The sequence below is a fragment of the Coregonus clupeaformis genome, chromosome 6 (assembly GCF_020615455.1).
Source record: "Coregonus clupeaformis isolate EN_2021a chromosome 6, ASM2061545v1, whole genome shotgun sequence".
In the NCBI taxonomy this organism is placed as follows: Eukaryota; Metazoa; Chordata; class Actinopteri; order Salmoniformes; family Salmonidae; genus Coregonus; species Coregonus clupeaformis.
The window spans coordinates 24,039,983-24,056,313 of record NC_059197.1 but is presented as its reverse complement, the minus strand read 5'-3'; the positions used below and the strand labels follow the sequence as shown (position 1 = coordinate 24,056,313).

At 46.0% G+C, this 16,331-nt stretch overlaps 1 protein-coding gene across 4 annotated transcripts in view; it reads left to right on the top strand.

Moving 5' to 3' along the window:
* Positions 1 to 16,169, top strand: part of LOC121568036 (vasodilator-stimulated phosphoprotein-like) — a 40,119-nt gene extending 23,950 nt beyond the window's left edge. Inside the window, exons 4-15 of one of the 4 annotated variants that reach the window (XM_045219568.1) lie at positions 5,878 to 6,058; positions 6,237 to 6,303; positions 12,322 to 12,392; positions 12,534 to 12,757; positions 12,955 to 13,115; positions 13,270 to 13,321; positions 13,440 to 13,476; positions 13,583 to 13,628; positions 13,785 to 13,841; positions 14,376 to 14,445; positions 14,554 to 14,611; positions 14,782 to 16,169. In XM_045219568.1, coding sequence (XP_045075503.1) covers positions 5,878 to 6,058; positions 6,237 to 6,303; positions 12,322 to 12,392; positions 12,534 to 12,757; positions 12,955 to 13,115; positions 13,270 to 13,321; positions 13,440 to 13,476; positions 13,583 to 13,628; positions 13,785 to 13,841; positions 14,376 to 14,445; positions 14,554 to 14,611; positions 14,782 to 14,819 — 1,062 coding nt within the window. In that variant the 3' untranslated portion in view covers positions 14,820 to 16,169. The remainder of the gene's footprint in view (positions 1 to 5,877; positions 6,059 to 6,236; positions 6,304 to 12,321; positions 12,393 to 12,533; positions 12,758 to 12,954; positions 13,116 to 13,269; positions 13,322 to 13,439; positions 13,477 to 13,582; positions 13,629 to 13,784; positions 13,842 to 14,375; positions 14,446 to 14,553; positions 14,612 to 14,781) is intronic. The other 3 variants (XM_045219569.1, XM_045219570.1, XM_045219572.1) reach the window with 3 other exon arrangements.
* The last annotated feature ends 162 nt before the right edge of the window (positions 16,170 to 16,331 follow it).

The window sequence follows — 16,331 nt, the reverse complement described above, 5'->3', positions numbered from 1 at the left end:
AAGGTCCTGGAGTGGCCTAGCCAGTCTCCAGACCTTAATCCCATAGAAAATCTGTGGAGGGAGCTGAAGGTTCGAGTTGCCAAACGTCAGCCTCGAAACCTTAATGATTTGGAGAAGATCTGCAAAGAGGAGTGGGACAAATTCCCTCCTGAGATGTGTGCAAACCTGGTGGCCAACTACAAGAAACGTCTGACCTCTGTGATTGCCAACAAGGGTTTTGCCACCAAGTACTAAGTCATGTTTTGCAGAGGGGTCAAATACTTATTTCCCTCTTTAAAATGCAAATCAATTTATAACATTTTTGACATGCGTTCTTCTTGATTTTTTTGTTGTTATTCTGTCTCTCACTGTTCAAATAAACCTACCATTAAAATGATAGACTGATCATGTCTTTGTCAGTGGGCAAACGTACAAAATCAGCAGGGGATCAAATACTTTTTTCCCTCACTGTATCATGAATACCGGTATACTGATATGGATCCACATACCGGTATGGATTTTTATCACTGAGTGTTTGTATAAATGTCTAATATTGTGTCACGAACCGGCTCAAGTTCGTAACAAAAGGGAGACACGTGGAGACAAGGAGTACTCAAAGTATATATTTATTAATTAAAGTAACTAACTGAAATAACAATGGGGTGTGTAATCAGTAATCAGTAGTGTAAGTGAGTGTTTGCTTGCATAAATGTAATATAGAAAAGTGTTGATAAGTGCCAAAGCAAACAACCCAAAAAAGGCCACAAAAATATCACAACCAAAATCAAAGTATCTGCCTGGAGAGAGTCTCCTCAATGACTGTGGAAGAGTTCCATTTATGCTGGGACACACCCGGCCAAGGTGTTTCCCATGTAGCTGACGACCCTCCCAACTCCGCCCACCGGCATCCTAATAAGGAAACAAGAGCAAAGAGAGAATACGGCAGACAGAGTGGGAGGGTCGTCACACCCCCCCCCATAAGACCGGGGACCAACAAGGACCCCGGACCAACGTACCAGCCCCTGCGTCCCAAACCGACAATTTGTACATGTTGGTGTATCAGAAAACAACCCTGGAAATCTCCGAATCAGACCCACCATCTCTTTCCGCCCATCAACAGGTAGATGAGTAAGAAGACTATCTAAAATCTCCAGTGTCTCTGAATTCTTCAATCTACCCTGCAGTATGCAATCGTCGGGACCAGAAACATCTTCCTGCTCCTGCACAGACCTAGCATGACCAGAATCCAGGGAATAAACAGTATCAGCCAAAAGAACAGCCTTACCGTCCTCTGTAGACTCCCCCTGTTCAGTCTCAGAGGAACGTGCATCATAGGGTTTTAACAAATTTATATGGCACAGTTGGTGTGCTTTCCTCCGTTCTGGAGTGGCAACTAGATAATTTTGCTCAGTGTACTGGCGCACCACTGTATATGGACCTTGAAACTTGGCTTGAAAAGAAGAACCAACAATTGGCAGCAGAGCCAGAACCTGATCACCTGGACTAAAGTGACGAGGCTCAGCTCGCCGATCATATATGCTCTTCATCCTGTCCTGTGAAGATGATAGCTTCTCTTTAGCCATTTCACCAGCGGCATACAAGCGTCGCCGAAAATCACACACATATGATAACAGGGACTGAGGAGGCTCGGGAGACCTCCAGTCATCCTGGAGAACAGATAAAAGCCCACGCACCTTATGTCCAAACACTAGGTCATTTGGGCTAAAACCTGTGCTCTCCTGTGAAACCTCCCTAGCAGCTAACAGTAACCAAGGCAACCCCTCCTCCCAATCCTTATCCATCTCAGTACAATAAGATCTCAACAAAGACTTAAGCGTTTGATGGAAACGTTCCAGTGCTCCTTGACTTTGGGCATGATAAGCGCTAGACAAGTTGTGTTTAATATGGAGTTGTTGGAGAACCTGTCCAAAGAGATTAGAGGTGAAATTAGATCCTTGATCACTTTGAATGACCTTAGGGATTCCAAACAGTGAGAAAAACTGAGTCAAAGCTTTTAACACAGACTTAGTCGTGATAGACCGGAGAGGATAGGCAGCAGGAAACCTAGTGGTCTGACACATCACCGTCAACAAATAATTACTACCCTTTCTGGAACGAGGCAGAGGACCAACACAGTCAATAATCAGATACTCAAAAGGTTTACTGAGTACAGGAATAGGGAACAGTGGTACCGGCTTAATAGCTTGATTAGGTTTACCAGTTAATTGACAGGTGTGACAAGTTTTGATGAAATCAGAAACATCCCTCTTTAATCTTGGCCAAAAAAATGTCGTAATATGCGATTGTAGGTTTTTCTCACACCCATATGCCCAGCAACGTCGTTGTGAGAAGTTGTCAGCACCAACTCACGAAGCTTAACTGGTACCACAACCTGACTAATCGCCTCCCCCAGAAAACAACTACCATGAGACATCCACTTTCTCATCAGGACCTCCTCTTGGAGAAAATAGCCCTGTGCGACATCTCCCAACTGTTCCACAGACACAATTTGGTCCCGCAACTCTTCTAATGTAGGGTCAGTCCGTTGCGCCTCGATTAAATCGGAGCGGGATACAGATAACGGGATAACAGGGAAAACAGTAACAGACTTCTTTATGGTATTCTCGTTAGCCAGCTCCGTGACCAGGTCGTCCTGTATCATAGAACGCGTCACTGCACACGCAGAAAACACCTCTGGGAAATTCTGCGCACTCTCATCAGGAATCCCTACAATTGACGGCTTAGTGGAAACCACTAAAGATGGAGACATGATAGGCCACACACGCTCCCCAGCCAAGTTATTTCCAAGGATCACGTCAATACCCTCAATAGGCAATGAAGGACGCACCCCCACAACAACCTCACCTTTCACCAGTCCACAATCCAACATCAGTTTATGCAATGGAACTGACAGAGTGTTCAAACCTATTCCCCTAATTAGAACACTATTCCCCGAATCAGTCTCCGCAGAGAAGGGTAACACAGATTCCAACACAAATGATTCAGAGGCACCTGTGTCTCTTAGGATCTTTACTGGCACTAGGTTCTTACTTCCTACCATAGACACAAAACCCTCCGTAACGAAAGGTAAATAGTCGGGATCAATATAACCCTTCACCTGGCTCCGGGCATGAGACAATGCGTCATGAGTGAACTGATGTGGAACAGGCGCGGCTAACGCTGCAGGCCTCGATTTACCATAAGCACCTGTACTGAATTTACCCCTAGACCTAAGAATCGGACATTCATTTTTCCAATGACCTAATTCTTGACAGTAGTGACACTCTTGACCAACGTCAGTTTTACCACGGGTATCAGGCTCAACCCTATTTGAATGAAACTCTGCCCGGGAACCGAAGTATCTCGGCGAGCGAGGCCCAAATCTCTGCGAACGCCCCCACTCACTCCGAATACGGGGTTCTGCAAAAACATTTTTGTGAGTCAACACATATTCATCTGCCAAAACCGCAGCTTCAGCAACAGTCTTTATTTTTCGTTCGTTAATGTACGTCGCTATACGATCAGGGATTGTGTCCTTAAATTGTTCTAACATAATCAGATCACACAGCCCTTGGAAAGTCATAACTGCAGAGGCAGAACACCAGCGATTGAACTGTGAAGATAATATTCGCGCAAACTCAACATGAGTCTGCTGATCATCCCTTTTAAAGTTCTAAATCGTTGGCGGTAAGCCTCAGGGACCAATTCGTAACTCTGTAACACAGCCGTTTTAACCTTCTCATAACTAACACTGTCTGCTACGCTAAGAGCTGAATATGCTTCTTGCGCTTTACCAGTCAGCACACACTGCAACATCAAAGTGCGATCAGAATCAGGCCAACTCCTAGCGTCAGCAACACGCTCAAACAACGAAAAGAATATCTCCGGGTCCTTTTCATTAAACTGGGGCAACAACCGTAAATTCCCTACAACATCAAATGTCTCTGGATTACGACCAAAAGAGGAACGACCCCTAGGTAACTCTGGGTCACCTTCCCAGAGCAAACTCTCCCCTGAGAGCTTTCCTTCCCTAACCAACTCTAGTCGCTCTTGTTGCAGCTTGATTTTAGCACGCTCCATATCCTGTTTAAATTCCAATTCCCTTTCATATTTTACACGATCATGCTCCATTTTAGCTTGTTCATGCTCTAGCTGTAACAGAAGCAGTTCTTTCTGCTGTTCAAAAAGAAGACCACCATGACTAACCGATGGAGCGGTCATTGTAACATATCGGGGAGACAACGTGTCCTCAGCAGAGGCTGCCCCAGTGGTAACATCCAGAATACCACTCTCCATCAAATTGGCCTTCAATATTAACCTAATAGAATTTTTTAGGCGTTTATCACTAATTTCAACCTTGTAGTGTTCAGCAACCTTCAACAGCTGTTCTTTAGTACATAATTCTAACAGTTCTTCTGATGGAAAGCGAATGAACTCATCTACATTAGACGCCATAATCAAGAAAAAAAAAATATATATATAGATCATAATAATCTTGCTCAACCCCTCTGCTGAGCACACCAGACACAAGAGAAATGACAATCACACCGAGCACCACAGAAGAGAGCTGGGATATGGAGCTTCCCCAACCTACAATAACTCAACCCTAGTCTTCGTGCAGATTCGCGGTGGGTAATTACGCACTGTAGCCCGCTGGCAAGGAATTAAACCCCCAGCACGCTGGTAGATTTCCCCAAGCCACGGATGTGCCCCCGAGACAACTGCTCAGTCCACTGACACCACACAAAAATAACAAACATTTAACCATGCCCAACGTATCCCAAACAAAACACGTCACTAAGCCTATCAGGGGAAAAAGCTATAGCTCCGGGTAGCAAATGTCACTACCCTACCCAATCTCCCACTGAGGTACACAGCCGATTGTACTCACCTCAGACCGATGTCCCAACAGCGAGTAGAGCAAGAGTTTCCAGGCTGGGCAGGGACTGGAAACTAACCAATGTACTCTCTCCAACGCAGTACAAAACCCAAAGGCAACCAATACTGGCCTATCAAACTCAAACAAACTAACAAAATTTACAAAGAAAAACCCTACCGCATTGGACATTAACTCCACGTTCTCCCAAACACAACCAGTTCAAAATCCCAGACGAGCCCCCACTTGTCACGAACCGGCTCAAGTTCGTAACAAAAGGGAGACACGTGGAGACAAGGAGTACTCAAAGTATATATTTATTAATTAAAGTAACTAACTGAAATAACAATGGGGTGTGTAATCAGTAATCAGTAGTGTAAGTGAGTGTTTGCTTGCATAAATGTAATATAGAAAAGTGTTGATAAGTGCCAAAGCAAACAACCCAAAAAAGGCCACAAAAATATCACAACCAAAATCAAAGTATCTGCCTGGAGAGAGTCTCCTCAATGACTGTGGAAGAGTTCCATTTATGCTGGGACACACCCGGCCAAGGTGTTTCCCATGTAGCTGACGACCCTCCCAACTCCGCCCACCGGCATCCTAATAAGGAAACAAGAGCAAAGAGAGAATACGGCAGACAGAGTGGGAGGGTCGTCACAATTGCAATTACCAATGTAGTTATTTCCATACTACCTGAGTGAGGATCTTTCACTTACCTAAAATCTGCAGTTTGTCCATTTCAACTGTACAGAGCATCACCCTTTTTCTTGATAAAGAAGTGGTATCCATGATATGACAATGTTGGGAGTGTCATGGTTTGTGGTCCTCTGTAGCTCAGCTGGTAGAGCACGGCGCTTGTAACGCCAAGGTAGTGGGTTCGATCCCCGGGACCACCCATACACAAAAAATGTATGCACGCATGACTGTAAGTCGCTTTGGATAAAAAGCGTCTGCTAAATGGCATATTATTATTTATTATTATTCATGACTCATGTCTTGACTCCGACCCCCTTCTCTCTAAGGTGGTGATTAACTGTCCGATTGTGAAGGGCCTGAAGTACAACGAGGCCACGCCCAACTTCCACCAGTGGCGGGACGCGCGGCAGGTGTGGGGGCTCAACTTCAGCAGTAAGGAGGATGCCGCCCTCTTCGCCAACGGAATGGCCCATGCACTGGAGGTGCTCAACTCCCTGGCAGACGCAGGTACTAATAGAATGGATTTTACATGCAACCTCAACATACATGACAACATGCTTTGCAATACCTAAAGGCACAGCACTGTCTGAGAAATAATTGAGAGAAATGCATGTGTGGAAACATGAGCATGACTTGCTTTCTTCGTAAGTCATACTAAGAATCTCTTTCCCCTCTCTATCCCCAGGTTACGCTACCCTCCCCCGCCCAGTGTCAAATGGACCCTCCCCAGAGGAGCTGGAACAGCAGCGGAGGTACCAAGTGTGGGATTTCACCTTTACTTCCAGATTGAGTTGTAATTAAGGGTCAAGACAAGACAGTTTCATATGACCAGAGGTCCAACTGACACAGTTTTACATAACCACACATGCACACTGACTCAGAGGATTTGTCAGCATTAGCCTTATGCCGCTTAGCCCTCAGCCAGCCTCTTGAGGTCGGAGGTTGAAAAGCTAAAGAAGGTCAACTCCTCTTTAAAATCCCATCCTTTCCTACCAACTCCTCTTCCTGTGGACCCCACACTCGCCAAGGATACGCCCAGCTTTACCCCTAATCTAATTTAGTCTAATGGGCAATATGACACACTGTGGAGGCTCTGGGATAGGCTGGTGAGGTTGTCCGTCAAATGGTGGTAGTAATGGTCACAGATATGATTGTCAAGATGGCGCCGACGGAGAAAGGCAACATCTTACAAGTTCCAACTCCTTTGCTATATAGTGACTTTTATCGTGTTTCTTTACTTTTCTTGTACAGAAAGTTCATACTATTATCACATATGATCGCCAAGCACTTCTGGAAATCAGATTGACAGTTACTAACCTCGATATCGACTTCAAATATGACTTCAACTCCGACTCAGCTGTTCCACTGTTCATACCGGACCCTATTACCGTTGTTACATGGGCTACCAAAACACTGCAGGTGTAGACGCGGGAGACGAGCTGGAGTCTGTTCTATTGGCAAATGTCCAGTCACTTGAGAATAAGATGACTCTTATCAGAGAGACTTGAAAAGCTGCAATGTTATGTCTTACTGAAACATGGCTGGATGATGACGCTATGCACGTAGTACTCGGTTGATTCTCCATGCAGTGGCAGGATCGGACAGTGGCTTCGAGGAAGTTGAAAGGAAATTGAGTGTTTTTTCATAAATAACAACTGGTGTGCTGCTTCAAGTGTGAAGGAAATCACTAGCTTTTGGTCACCTGATATATACTGAACAAAAATATAAACGCAACATGTAAAGTGTTGGTCCATTGTTTCATGAGCTGAAATAAAAACAAACAAACATTTTCCATACGCACAAAAAGCTTATTTCTCTCAAATTGTGTGCACAAATTTGTTTACATCCCAGTTAGGATGCATTTCTCCTTTGCCAAGATAACCATCCACCTGACAGGTGTGGCATATCAAGAAGCTGATTAAACAGCATGATCATTACACAGGTGCACCTTGTGCTGGGGATAATAAAAGGCCACTCTAAAATGTGCAGTTTTGTCACACAACACAATGCCACAGATGTTTCAAGTTTTGAAGGAGCGTGCAATTGGCATGCTGATTGCAGGAATGTCCACCAGAGCTGTTGCAAGATAATTTAATGTTCATTTCTCTACCATAAGCTGCCTCTAACGTCGTTTTAGAGAATTTGGCAGTGCGTCCAATATATGACCTGTAACTCAGTCAAATCTTTGAAATTGTTGCATGCTGCGTTTATATTTTTGTTCAGTATAGAATACCTCATGGTAAATTGCAGACCATTTTATCTACCAAGAGTTTTCATCTGTAATTATCATGGCAGTCTACATCCCTCCACAAGCCAACACCACTCTGGCACTCAACGAACTGTATGGGGCCATAAACAAACAAGAAACCGCTCACCCAGAGACAGCGTTTCTGGTGGGCGGAGACTTTAACGCGGGGAGACTTAAAACCGTCCTACCTCACGTCTACCAACACGTCTGCTGCTCCACTAGGGGCGCTAAAACTCTAGACCACTTTTATTCTACCCACAGAAGCGCTTACAAGGCCCTCCCTCGTCCTCCCTTCGGCAAATCTGACCATGATTCCATTCTCCTGCTTCCTGTTTACAAACAAAAACTCAAACAGGAAGTAGCAGTGATGCGCTGAATACGGAAGTAGTCGGATGAAGTAGACGCGAGGCTACAAGACTGTTTTGCTAGTACAGACTGGGATATGTTCCGGGATTCATTCGATAGCATTGACGAGTTTACCACAACAGTCACATGCTTCATCAATAAGTATATAGACGATGTCATCCACACAGTGACTATAAGAACACATCCATACCAACAACCATGGATTACAGGCAATATCCACGCTTGGCTAGAGCTACTGTTTACAAGGAACGGGACACAGACAAGCCCACTACGTCCTCCGAGACCTCAAACATGCAAACGGACAATATAGAAGGAAGGTGGAATCCTATTACACCGGCTCCAACGCTCGTCGTATGTGGCAGTGCTTGCAGACAATAACGGATTACAAAAGAAAATTCAGCCATGAGTTGCCCAGCGACGCAGAACTCTCAAACGAGCTAAATGCCTTTTATGCTCGCTTCGAGGAATATAACACACTGTCCTTGCGTGAAAGCCCTTGTTTTCCAGATGACTGTGTGATCTCGCTCTCCGTGGCCGATGTGAGCAAAACGTTTAAACAGGTTAACAATCACAAGGCCACCGGGCCAGTTGGAGTACCAGGGCGCATGCTCAAATAATGCGCAGACCAGCTGGCAAGTGTCTTCACAGACATTTTCAATCTCTCCTTGTCCCAGTCTGTAATCCCAACATGTTTCAAGCTGACCACCATTGTCCCTGTTCCCAAGAGCTCTAAGGTAACCTGCCTAAATGACTATTGCCCTGTAGCACTCACATCTGTAATTATGAAGTGCTTTGAAAGGCTGGTTATGACACACATCAACACCATCATTTCAGACACCCTAGACCCACTCAAATTCGCATACTGCCCCAACAGATCCACAGATGATGCAATCTCAATTGCACTTCACACTGCCCTCTCCCACCTGGACAAGAGGGGAAATAACTATGTGAATGCTGTTCATAGAATACAGCACAGCGTTCAACACCATAGTCCCCTCCAAGCTCCTCACCAAGCTAGGGACCCTGGGACTGAACCCCTCCCTTTGCAACTGGATTCTGGACTTCGTGACTGGCCAGACCCAGGTGGTGAGGGTAGGCAACAACACCTCCGCCACGCTGACCCTTAACACAGGGGCCCCTCGGGTGTGTGCTTAGTCCCCTCCTGTACTCCCTGTTCACCCACGACTGCGTGTCCACCATCATCAAGTTTGCTGACGATACGACAGCGATAACCCTGATCACCAACAGTGACGAGGCTGCCTACAGGGAGGAGGTCAGAGACTTAGCAGAGTGGTTCCAGGCCAACAACCTCTCCCTGAACGTCAGCAAGACAAAGGAGCTGATCGTGGACTACAGTAGAAAGCGGGGAAAGCACAGCCCCATCCACATCGACGGGGCTGTTGTGGAGCGGGTCGAGAGCTTCAAGCTCCTTAGCGTCAACATCACTACATCACTAAGGACATAACATAGTCCGCACAGGCCGAGCTCCCTGCCATCCAGGAACTCTAGATCAGGAGGTGTCAGAGGAAGGCCTGAAAAAAAGACTCCAGCCACCCAAGCCATAGACTGTTCACTCTGCTACCGTCCAGCAAACGGTACCGGAGCATCGGCTCTCGGACCAACAGGCTTCGAGGCAGTTTCTAGCCATAAGACTGCTAAATAGTAAATTAATGGTACCCAAACTATCTGCACTGACTCTATAATCAATGACTCTACACACTCACTAGACTATACAGTGAATTCGGAAAGTATTCAGACCCCTTGACTTTTTCCACATTTTGTTACGTTACAGCATTATTCTAAAATTGATTAAATTGTTTTTTTCCCTCATCAATATACACACTACCCCATAATGACAAAGCAAAAACAGGTTTGTATACATTTTTGCACATTTATTAAAGATTAAGAACGGAAATATCACATTTACGTAAGTATTCAGACCCTTTTACTCAGTACTTTGTTGAAGCACCTTTGGCAGCGATTACAGCCTCGAGTCTTCTTGGGTATGATGCTACAAGCTTGGCACACCTGTATTTGGGGAGTCTCCCATTGTTCTCTGCAGATCCTCTCAAACTCTGTCAGGTTGGATGGGGAGCATCGCTGCACAGCTATTTTCAGGTCTCTCCAGAGATGTTCGATCGGGTTCAAGTCCGGGCTCTGGCTGGGCCACTCAAGGACATACAGATACTTGTCCCGAAGCCACTCTTGCATTGTCTTGGCTGTGTGCTTAGGGTGGTTGTCCTGTTGGAAGGTGAACCTTCGCCCCAGCCTGAGGTCCTGAGCGCTCTGGAGCAGGTTTTCATCTGTACTTTGCTCCGTTCATCTTTCCCTCGATCCTGATTAGTCTCCCAATCCCTGCCGCTGAAAAACATCCCCACAGCATGATGCTGCCACCACCATGCTTCCACCACCAAAATCACGCATACTGCCATGCAATCTCCATAGACAAACATTGGCAGTAGAATGGCCATACTGAAGAACTCAGTGACTTTCAACGTGGCACCGTCATAGGATGCCACCTTTCCAACAAGTCAGTTCATCAAAAGAGCTGCCCCGATCAACTGTAAGTGCTGTTATTGTGAAGTGGAAACATGTAGGAGCAACAACTGCTCAGCCGTGAAGTGGTAGGCCACACAAGCTCACAGAACGGGACTGCCCGAGTGCTGAAGCGTGTAGCACGTAACAAATGTCTGTCCTCGGTTCCAAACTGCCTCTGGAAGCAACGTCAGCACAATAACTATTCGTCGGGAGCTTCATGAAATGGGTTTCCATGGCCGAGCAGCCGCACACAAGCCTAAGATCACAATGCCAAGCGTCGGCTTGAGTGGTGTTAAGCTCGCCGCCATTGGACTCTGGGTGAGTGGAAATGCGTTCTCTGGAGTGATGAAGCACACTTCACCATCTGACAATCCGACGGACTAATCTGGATTTGGCGGAGGCCAGGAGAACGCTACCTGCCTGAATGCATAGTGCCAACTGTAAAGTTTGGTGGAGGAGGAATAATGGTCTGGGGCTGTTTTTCATGGTTCGGGCTAGGCCCCTTTAGTTCCAGTGAAGGGAAATCTTAATGCTACAGCATACATTGACATTCTAGATGATTCTGTGCTTCCAACTTTGTGGCAACAGTTTGGGGAAGGCCCTTTCCTGTTTCAGCATGACAATACCCCCATGCACAAAGCGAGGTCCATACAGAAATGGTTTTTTCGGGATCGGTGTGGAAGAACTTGACTGGCCTGCACAGAGCCCTGACCTCAACACCATCGAACACCTTTGGGATGAATTGGAATGCCGACTGCGAGCCAGGCCTAATCGCCCAACATCAGTGCCCGACCTCACTAATGGCTGAATGGAAGCAAGTCCCCGCAGCAATGTTCCAACATCTAGTGGAAAGCTTTCCCAGAAGAGTGGAGGCTGTTATAGCAGCAAAGGGGGGACCAACTCCATATTAATGCCCATGATTTTGGAATGAGATGTTCGACAAGCAGGTGTCCACATACTTTTGGTCATGTAGTGTATCAAACTCAAATACCTTGTACCTCTGCACATTGATTTGGTACTGTTACTCCCTGTATATATCTCCATTGTGTTAAAATTGTATTTTTAAACTCTGCATCAAGTAAGCATTTCACGGTAAAGTCTACACCAGCCCTCAGTCAACCAACAGTGCAGTGGGTGACAGATGTACTGGGGTAGGGGACCTGGAGCGACCCGGATTAGGACTTCTTGGCCAGATGTGGACTTTAATTTCAGTGCTAATCAGGAGCTGTGAAATGCCCCTTCACAGACCCAGTATGGCTGCATAGTTAGCACAATTGAATCACAAATATGCTCTTCAGTCTTGCAGTGCTCCAGAGCCAGCTGTCACAATTAGACAGTGCCTACTGGGATTGTTTGAAAATGGTTGTTGCTTTAATGAAAGAATTGCTGGTACAGTTCACTTGGTTCAGTTCACTTGCCATGTTATTATTGTCGAAATAATGTAATTTCTCTGCCAGGCCACCTCTGGCTGGATACCTCCTTTTCAGGGAGGATGTGGTACCTTCCCATTCATCCCTTCACCAGATACAACATTGTTATATGATTTGTTGACTGTTTGGGTGTATTCGTGTCTGTTTGTTTGTCTCTGTGTTAATCCCCATGAGTTTTGTCCCTGTAGGCTGGAGCAGCAGGAGAGAGAGCGCCAGGAGTGGGAGAGACTGGAGAGAGAGAGACAACAAGCTGCAGCAGGTCAGAGGCACCAGCTTGGGTCAAACAGCCACACTGACAGCAATACCGTTTGCCTTTTTGAACAAAGCCAATTATTGTATTATTTTTACCCATTCTCTGAACGTAGTACACTGTGACAGTCTCTTACGTTTTTATTTTTAGTGCCCACTACTCCAGCCCCACCGTTGGCCCCCCCAGCACCTCCGGGCCCTCCTCCACCCCCCGGACCTCCTCCGTCTGGGCCCCCTCCACCCCCGGGACCTCCTCCCCCAGGACCCCCGACCGCAGGATCAGGACCCCCGCCCGCCCCACCGCTGCCCTCCCCGGGAGGAGATGGGGGCCTGGCGACAGCCTTAGCCGGGGCCAAGCTCCGCAGAGTGGCCAAGGTGAGAGAGAGAAAGGAGAAATAGTGGCCTCAGGATAAGAATTTGCATAGCAGTTGTTTTGTATCTGTTGTATCTATCTCCACATTTATGCAACCACCATTCATTTCTGATTTGGACTTCAATGCCAATCATTTTGAATGCCGAGCCTTTCTGTCGATACTCTTAACTGCTCCTGTGTCTTCTACTGCCCTCTGTAGGATGATAGTGGTAGTGGTGCTTTTGCTGCTGCTGCTTCTTCTGCTGCTGCAGCACCGGCTGCCAAGCCTGATCAAAGCCGCACCAGTGCCTCCATCGGTGGTGGTGGTGGTGGTGGTGGAGGAGGCCTGATGGGTGAGATGGCATCCATCCTGGCACGGAGGTAGGTGGCACTGAAGAGAGCACTGCTATAAATGAACAGATCCATACGCCCCAGTCTAGAGCGCTGTGTATGCCCCTCTATGGCTCTGATCCGGCTTAGTGAATCTTTAAGTTTTGTATCACACTCTTACTCTCCTTTTGTCTGTCTTGTTCAGGAAAAAAATGGCAGACGGTGGGGCTAAGCCACCTGCTAAGACAGCAGATAATGTAAGTATTTGTTAATTTATTGGCCAACTATGTCGTGAATACATAATTGAGCAATTTCCATGTAGTCAGAAAACACTCAAGTTTGGCTGGTCTAACTCTGTTTCCTTTCTCCCTACAGGATGACTCAGAGTCTCAAGGCCAAAGTGGTGAGAACTGTGCGTGTCTGTGCCAGTCTGTTTTGTTTGTACCTAGGAAGACAAATTTGCTTGATACTTTACTTTTATACAGTTTTGCTGTAAAATATGCCTGTCTTCTTTTTAGACACTCTTGGAAGAAGACCTTGGGAGAAATCAGCTACTATGCCCAGGTAAGGTTTCAGCTTCCTATACTCTCTCTGCGTCTGAAGTAAGAGCAGCCTGTGTGGACGGATGTCAGTCTCAGAATTGAAAGAGGGGTGTGTGTGTTGATGAATTGGTTGCTTCCCATTCTAAGAGCAGAGTGTGTGTGTGTGTCTCACAAACAGGAATAACTCAATCTCCAAGAACATGGACTCCACCTCTCCCTTGCCCCAGGGTCCCAGGTACAAAGTCCTAACAAGACAAGACAACAGGACTGATGCTTTCCTGCTCTCCCTAGCATACTGTCCCACCTCCCTTCTCTCTGTCAGGTCAACAGGGGCACAGCTTCAGATCATGGTGCTGGGCCATTGTACTGTTAACAGCACCACCTAGTGGACTGCAGAAGGCTATGACTACTGTGACAGCCTTTATCATCTGCAGGATTTCGTTCTGATAATATGTGAATTGATATCCCTTGATGTAGTATAGAATGGAATTTTGTGTGTTTTGCCTGGAATTTCTGGACGTTTGGTGGTGTGGTCAACGGTCAAATGTCATTGAAACTTTGAAAGCTAGCCTTGGGTTGTCTGTTTTCAACAGAATGTGTATGTGTGGTGCTTCCGGAGGCCTCTGGGGGTGCTATGGTGATGGGTTGGATTGACAGCGTGGGTTGTCACGGTGATGGTACAATGTTCGATCTTAATCAGTCTCTCCCTTTCTCTCTCTGCCTCCCCTACCCACTCTCTTTCTTTCCCCCATCTCCACAACTCATCCAGGGTGAAGCATGCAGGTGGTAGTAATGATGCTGGAGGTGGTGAAGAGACTGATATGGAGAGGATTAAACAGGTAAATATTATTTTCTGAAGCACCTTTAATGCCAAGACTAGTAAAGACATATAATCATATGCAATACTAAGACTGCAAATTAAAGAAGGTTTTGGTTTCTTCTTGTAGGAGATTCTTGACGAGATGCGGAAGGAGTTACAAAAAGTAAAGGAGGAGATAATCGGAGGTGAGACTATGCAGATATTTGTTTTGGGCCACAACCATGTTTCACACAGAGACCTATCCAATGACATTTGTATAACAGTCCAAATTAAGTGGGGGGGAAAAGAACAAAGGCACTACTTTTCTTTGTCAGATGTTGTATTGATTGTTTCTTGTCTCTCTCCTGTTCCACAGCCTTTATTGAGGAGCTACAGAAGAGGGGCTCCACATAGTTCTGCTAGAGTGGTGGGAGGAACAGGGGGGGTTGGATGGATGGAGGTTATGGCCCTGTGTGGAGCTCTCCCCCGTCTCCCCCTCCAGTGTAGCCCAGGGATTTTTCTTTCTCTCCTTCACACATTCTCACATTCACACACACCTACATACTTGCACACGACACGTACATGTTAACCCAGGGAACCGATTCACAACCACATCCAAACACAGGACTAGATCACCTGCTACCACCCCAGCTGTGATGACACAACCTCTCCTCGCTCATCCCTTCTTGTATCCAACTCTTCCTTTAATTTCATGAGAACCACTGTAGAACACATAATCACGGCTGCTGTTGCTCTTACTCCTTGTCATGTACAATTGTATCTCTCCCCCCATGTATCTACCCCATAGAAATCCTGCTCCTATTCACTCCCTTCGTCAGACAGACCAGTGTTTTTACTGGGGTCTTCAGTATTCAGGGAAGATCATGAATTATTGTTACTGTAATGGTAGAGTGGTTGGTTGGCTTTTGTAAGAATCCTCTTTAACCTGTCACAGCTTCAACCTCAAAACACTGCCTTCAAATAAAAACATTTAGATAACCCTTGAAAGATAGGCCTATGTCATCTTGGCCCATCTTGAGAATGTGTGGTGATGGGAGGAAACTACCAGATTGTGCAGGGACCCCATGGTGGAGGTCTTTCATCCACAGCACACACTGCTCCCTGCAGGCCTGGTGCACAAGAGCTTATACTGCCCCACTGCCTTGAAGCAAGGGCTACCACTCCCAAGTGGACTGCTCTGTCAATGGCTAAAAAAGAGACCCTACACAAACTTCAATTCTACAGACTTGGAGGAGAAGTCAGAGGAGACATGCAAAGGGAATGTGATGGACGACCGCCCGGCGTGCCATGAGAGAGGAGAGTGCTGTGGTTCTGTGCTATGGAGGGAATCCTAGTTCTTTCTGCACTTGGCCCGGAGAAAGTGTGTTTTTTGTGTGCCACTAAGTATCGACTCACACTCATCTTTACCTTCTGCTCAAAATGAGACACTAATCATTTGCCAGTGCAGTGGTCCTAAACTGTACTGTTTTTTTGGCCATGACCAACTGCCTTGGAGAATATATTTTTTTGGGGGGGATGCTAGCAAAAATGAAATGCTGTTTCTCTTTTAATTGAGATGACTGGTGAATGGGGAATTGTTTTGATTGTTTTCTTTTCAAGAGATGTTATTTTGAGTTACTGTTATGTTTTTTTTGTTTTTCTAATCGAGTATAGGCTTTTTACACTGAAATATAAATAAAACAGCGTAGAGACACTGGATTAGAGATGCCTTTATAGTCAAATACAGCCGCTTCTTGTAATGCATCAGCTTCTTGAGTCTCCTTTTTTTGGGCTTTCCATTGAAGCTCATTCCAATCCTTTTCAAGACTTTAATATTTTTCAGGATATTCTGGCTTTCATGGCATTGAATGGAATTAAGATGATGTGCATGTATTTAATTTTTAAAAAATAGCACATGCATTTATG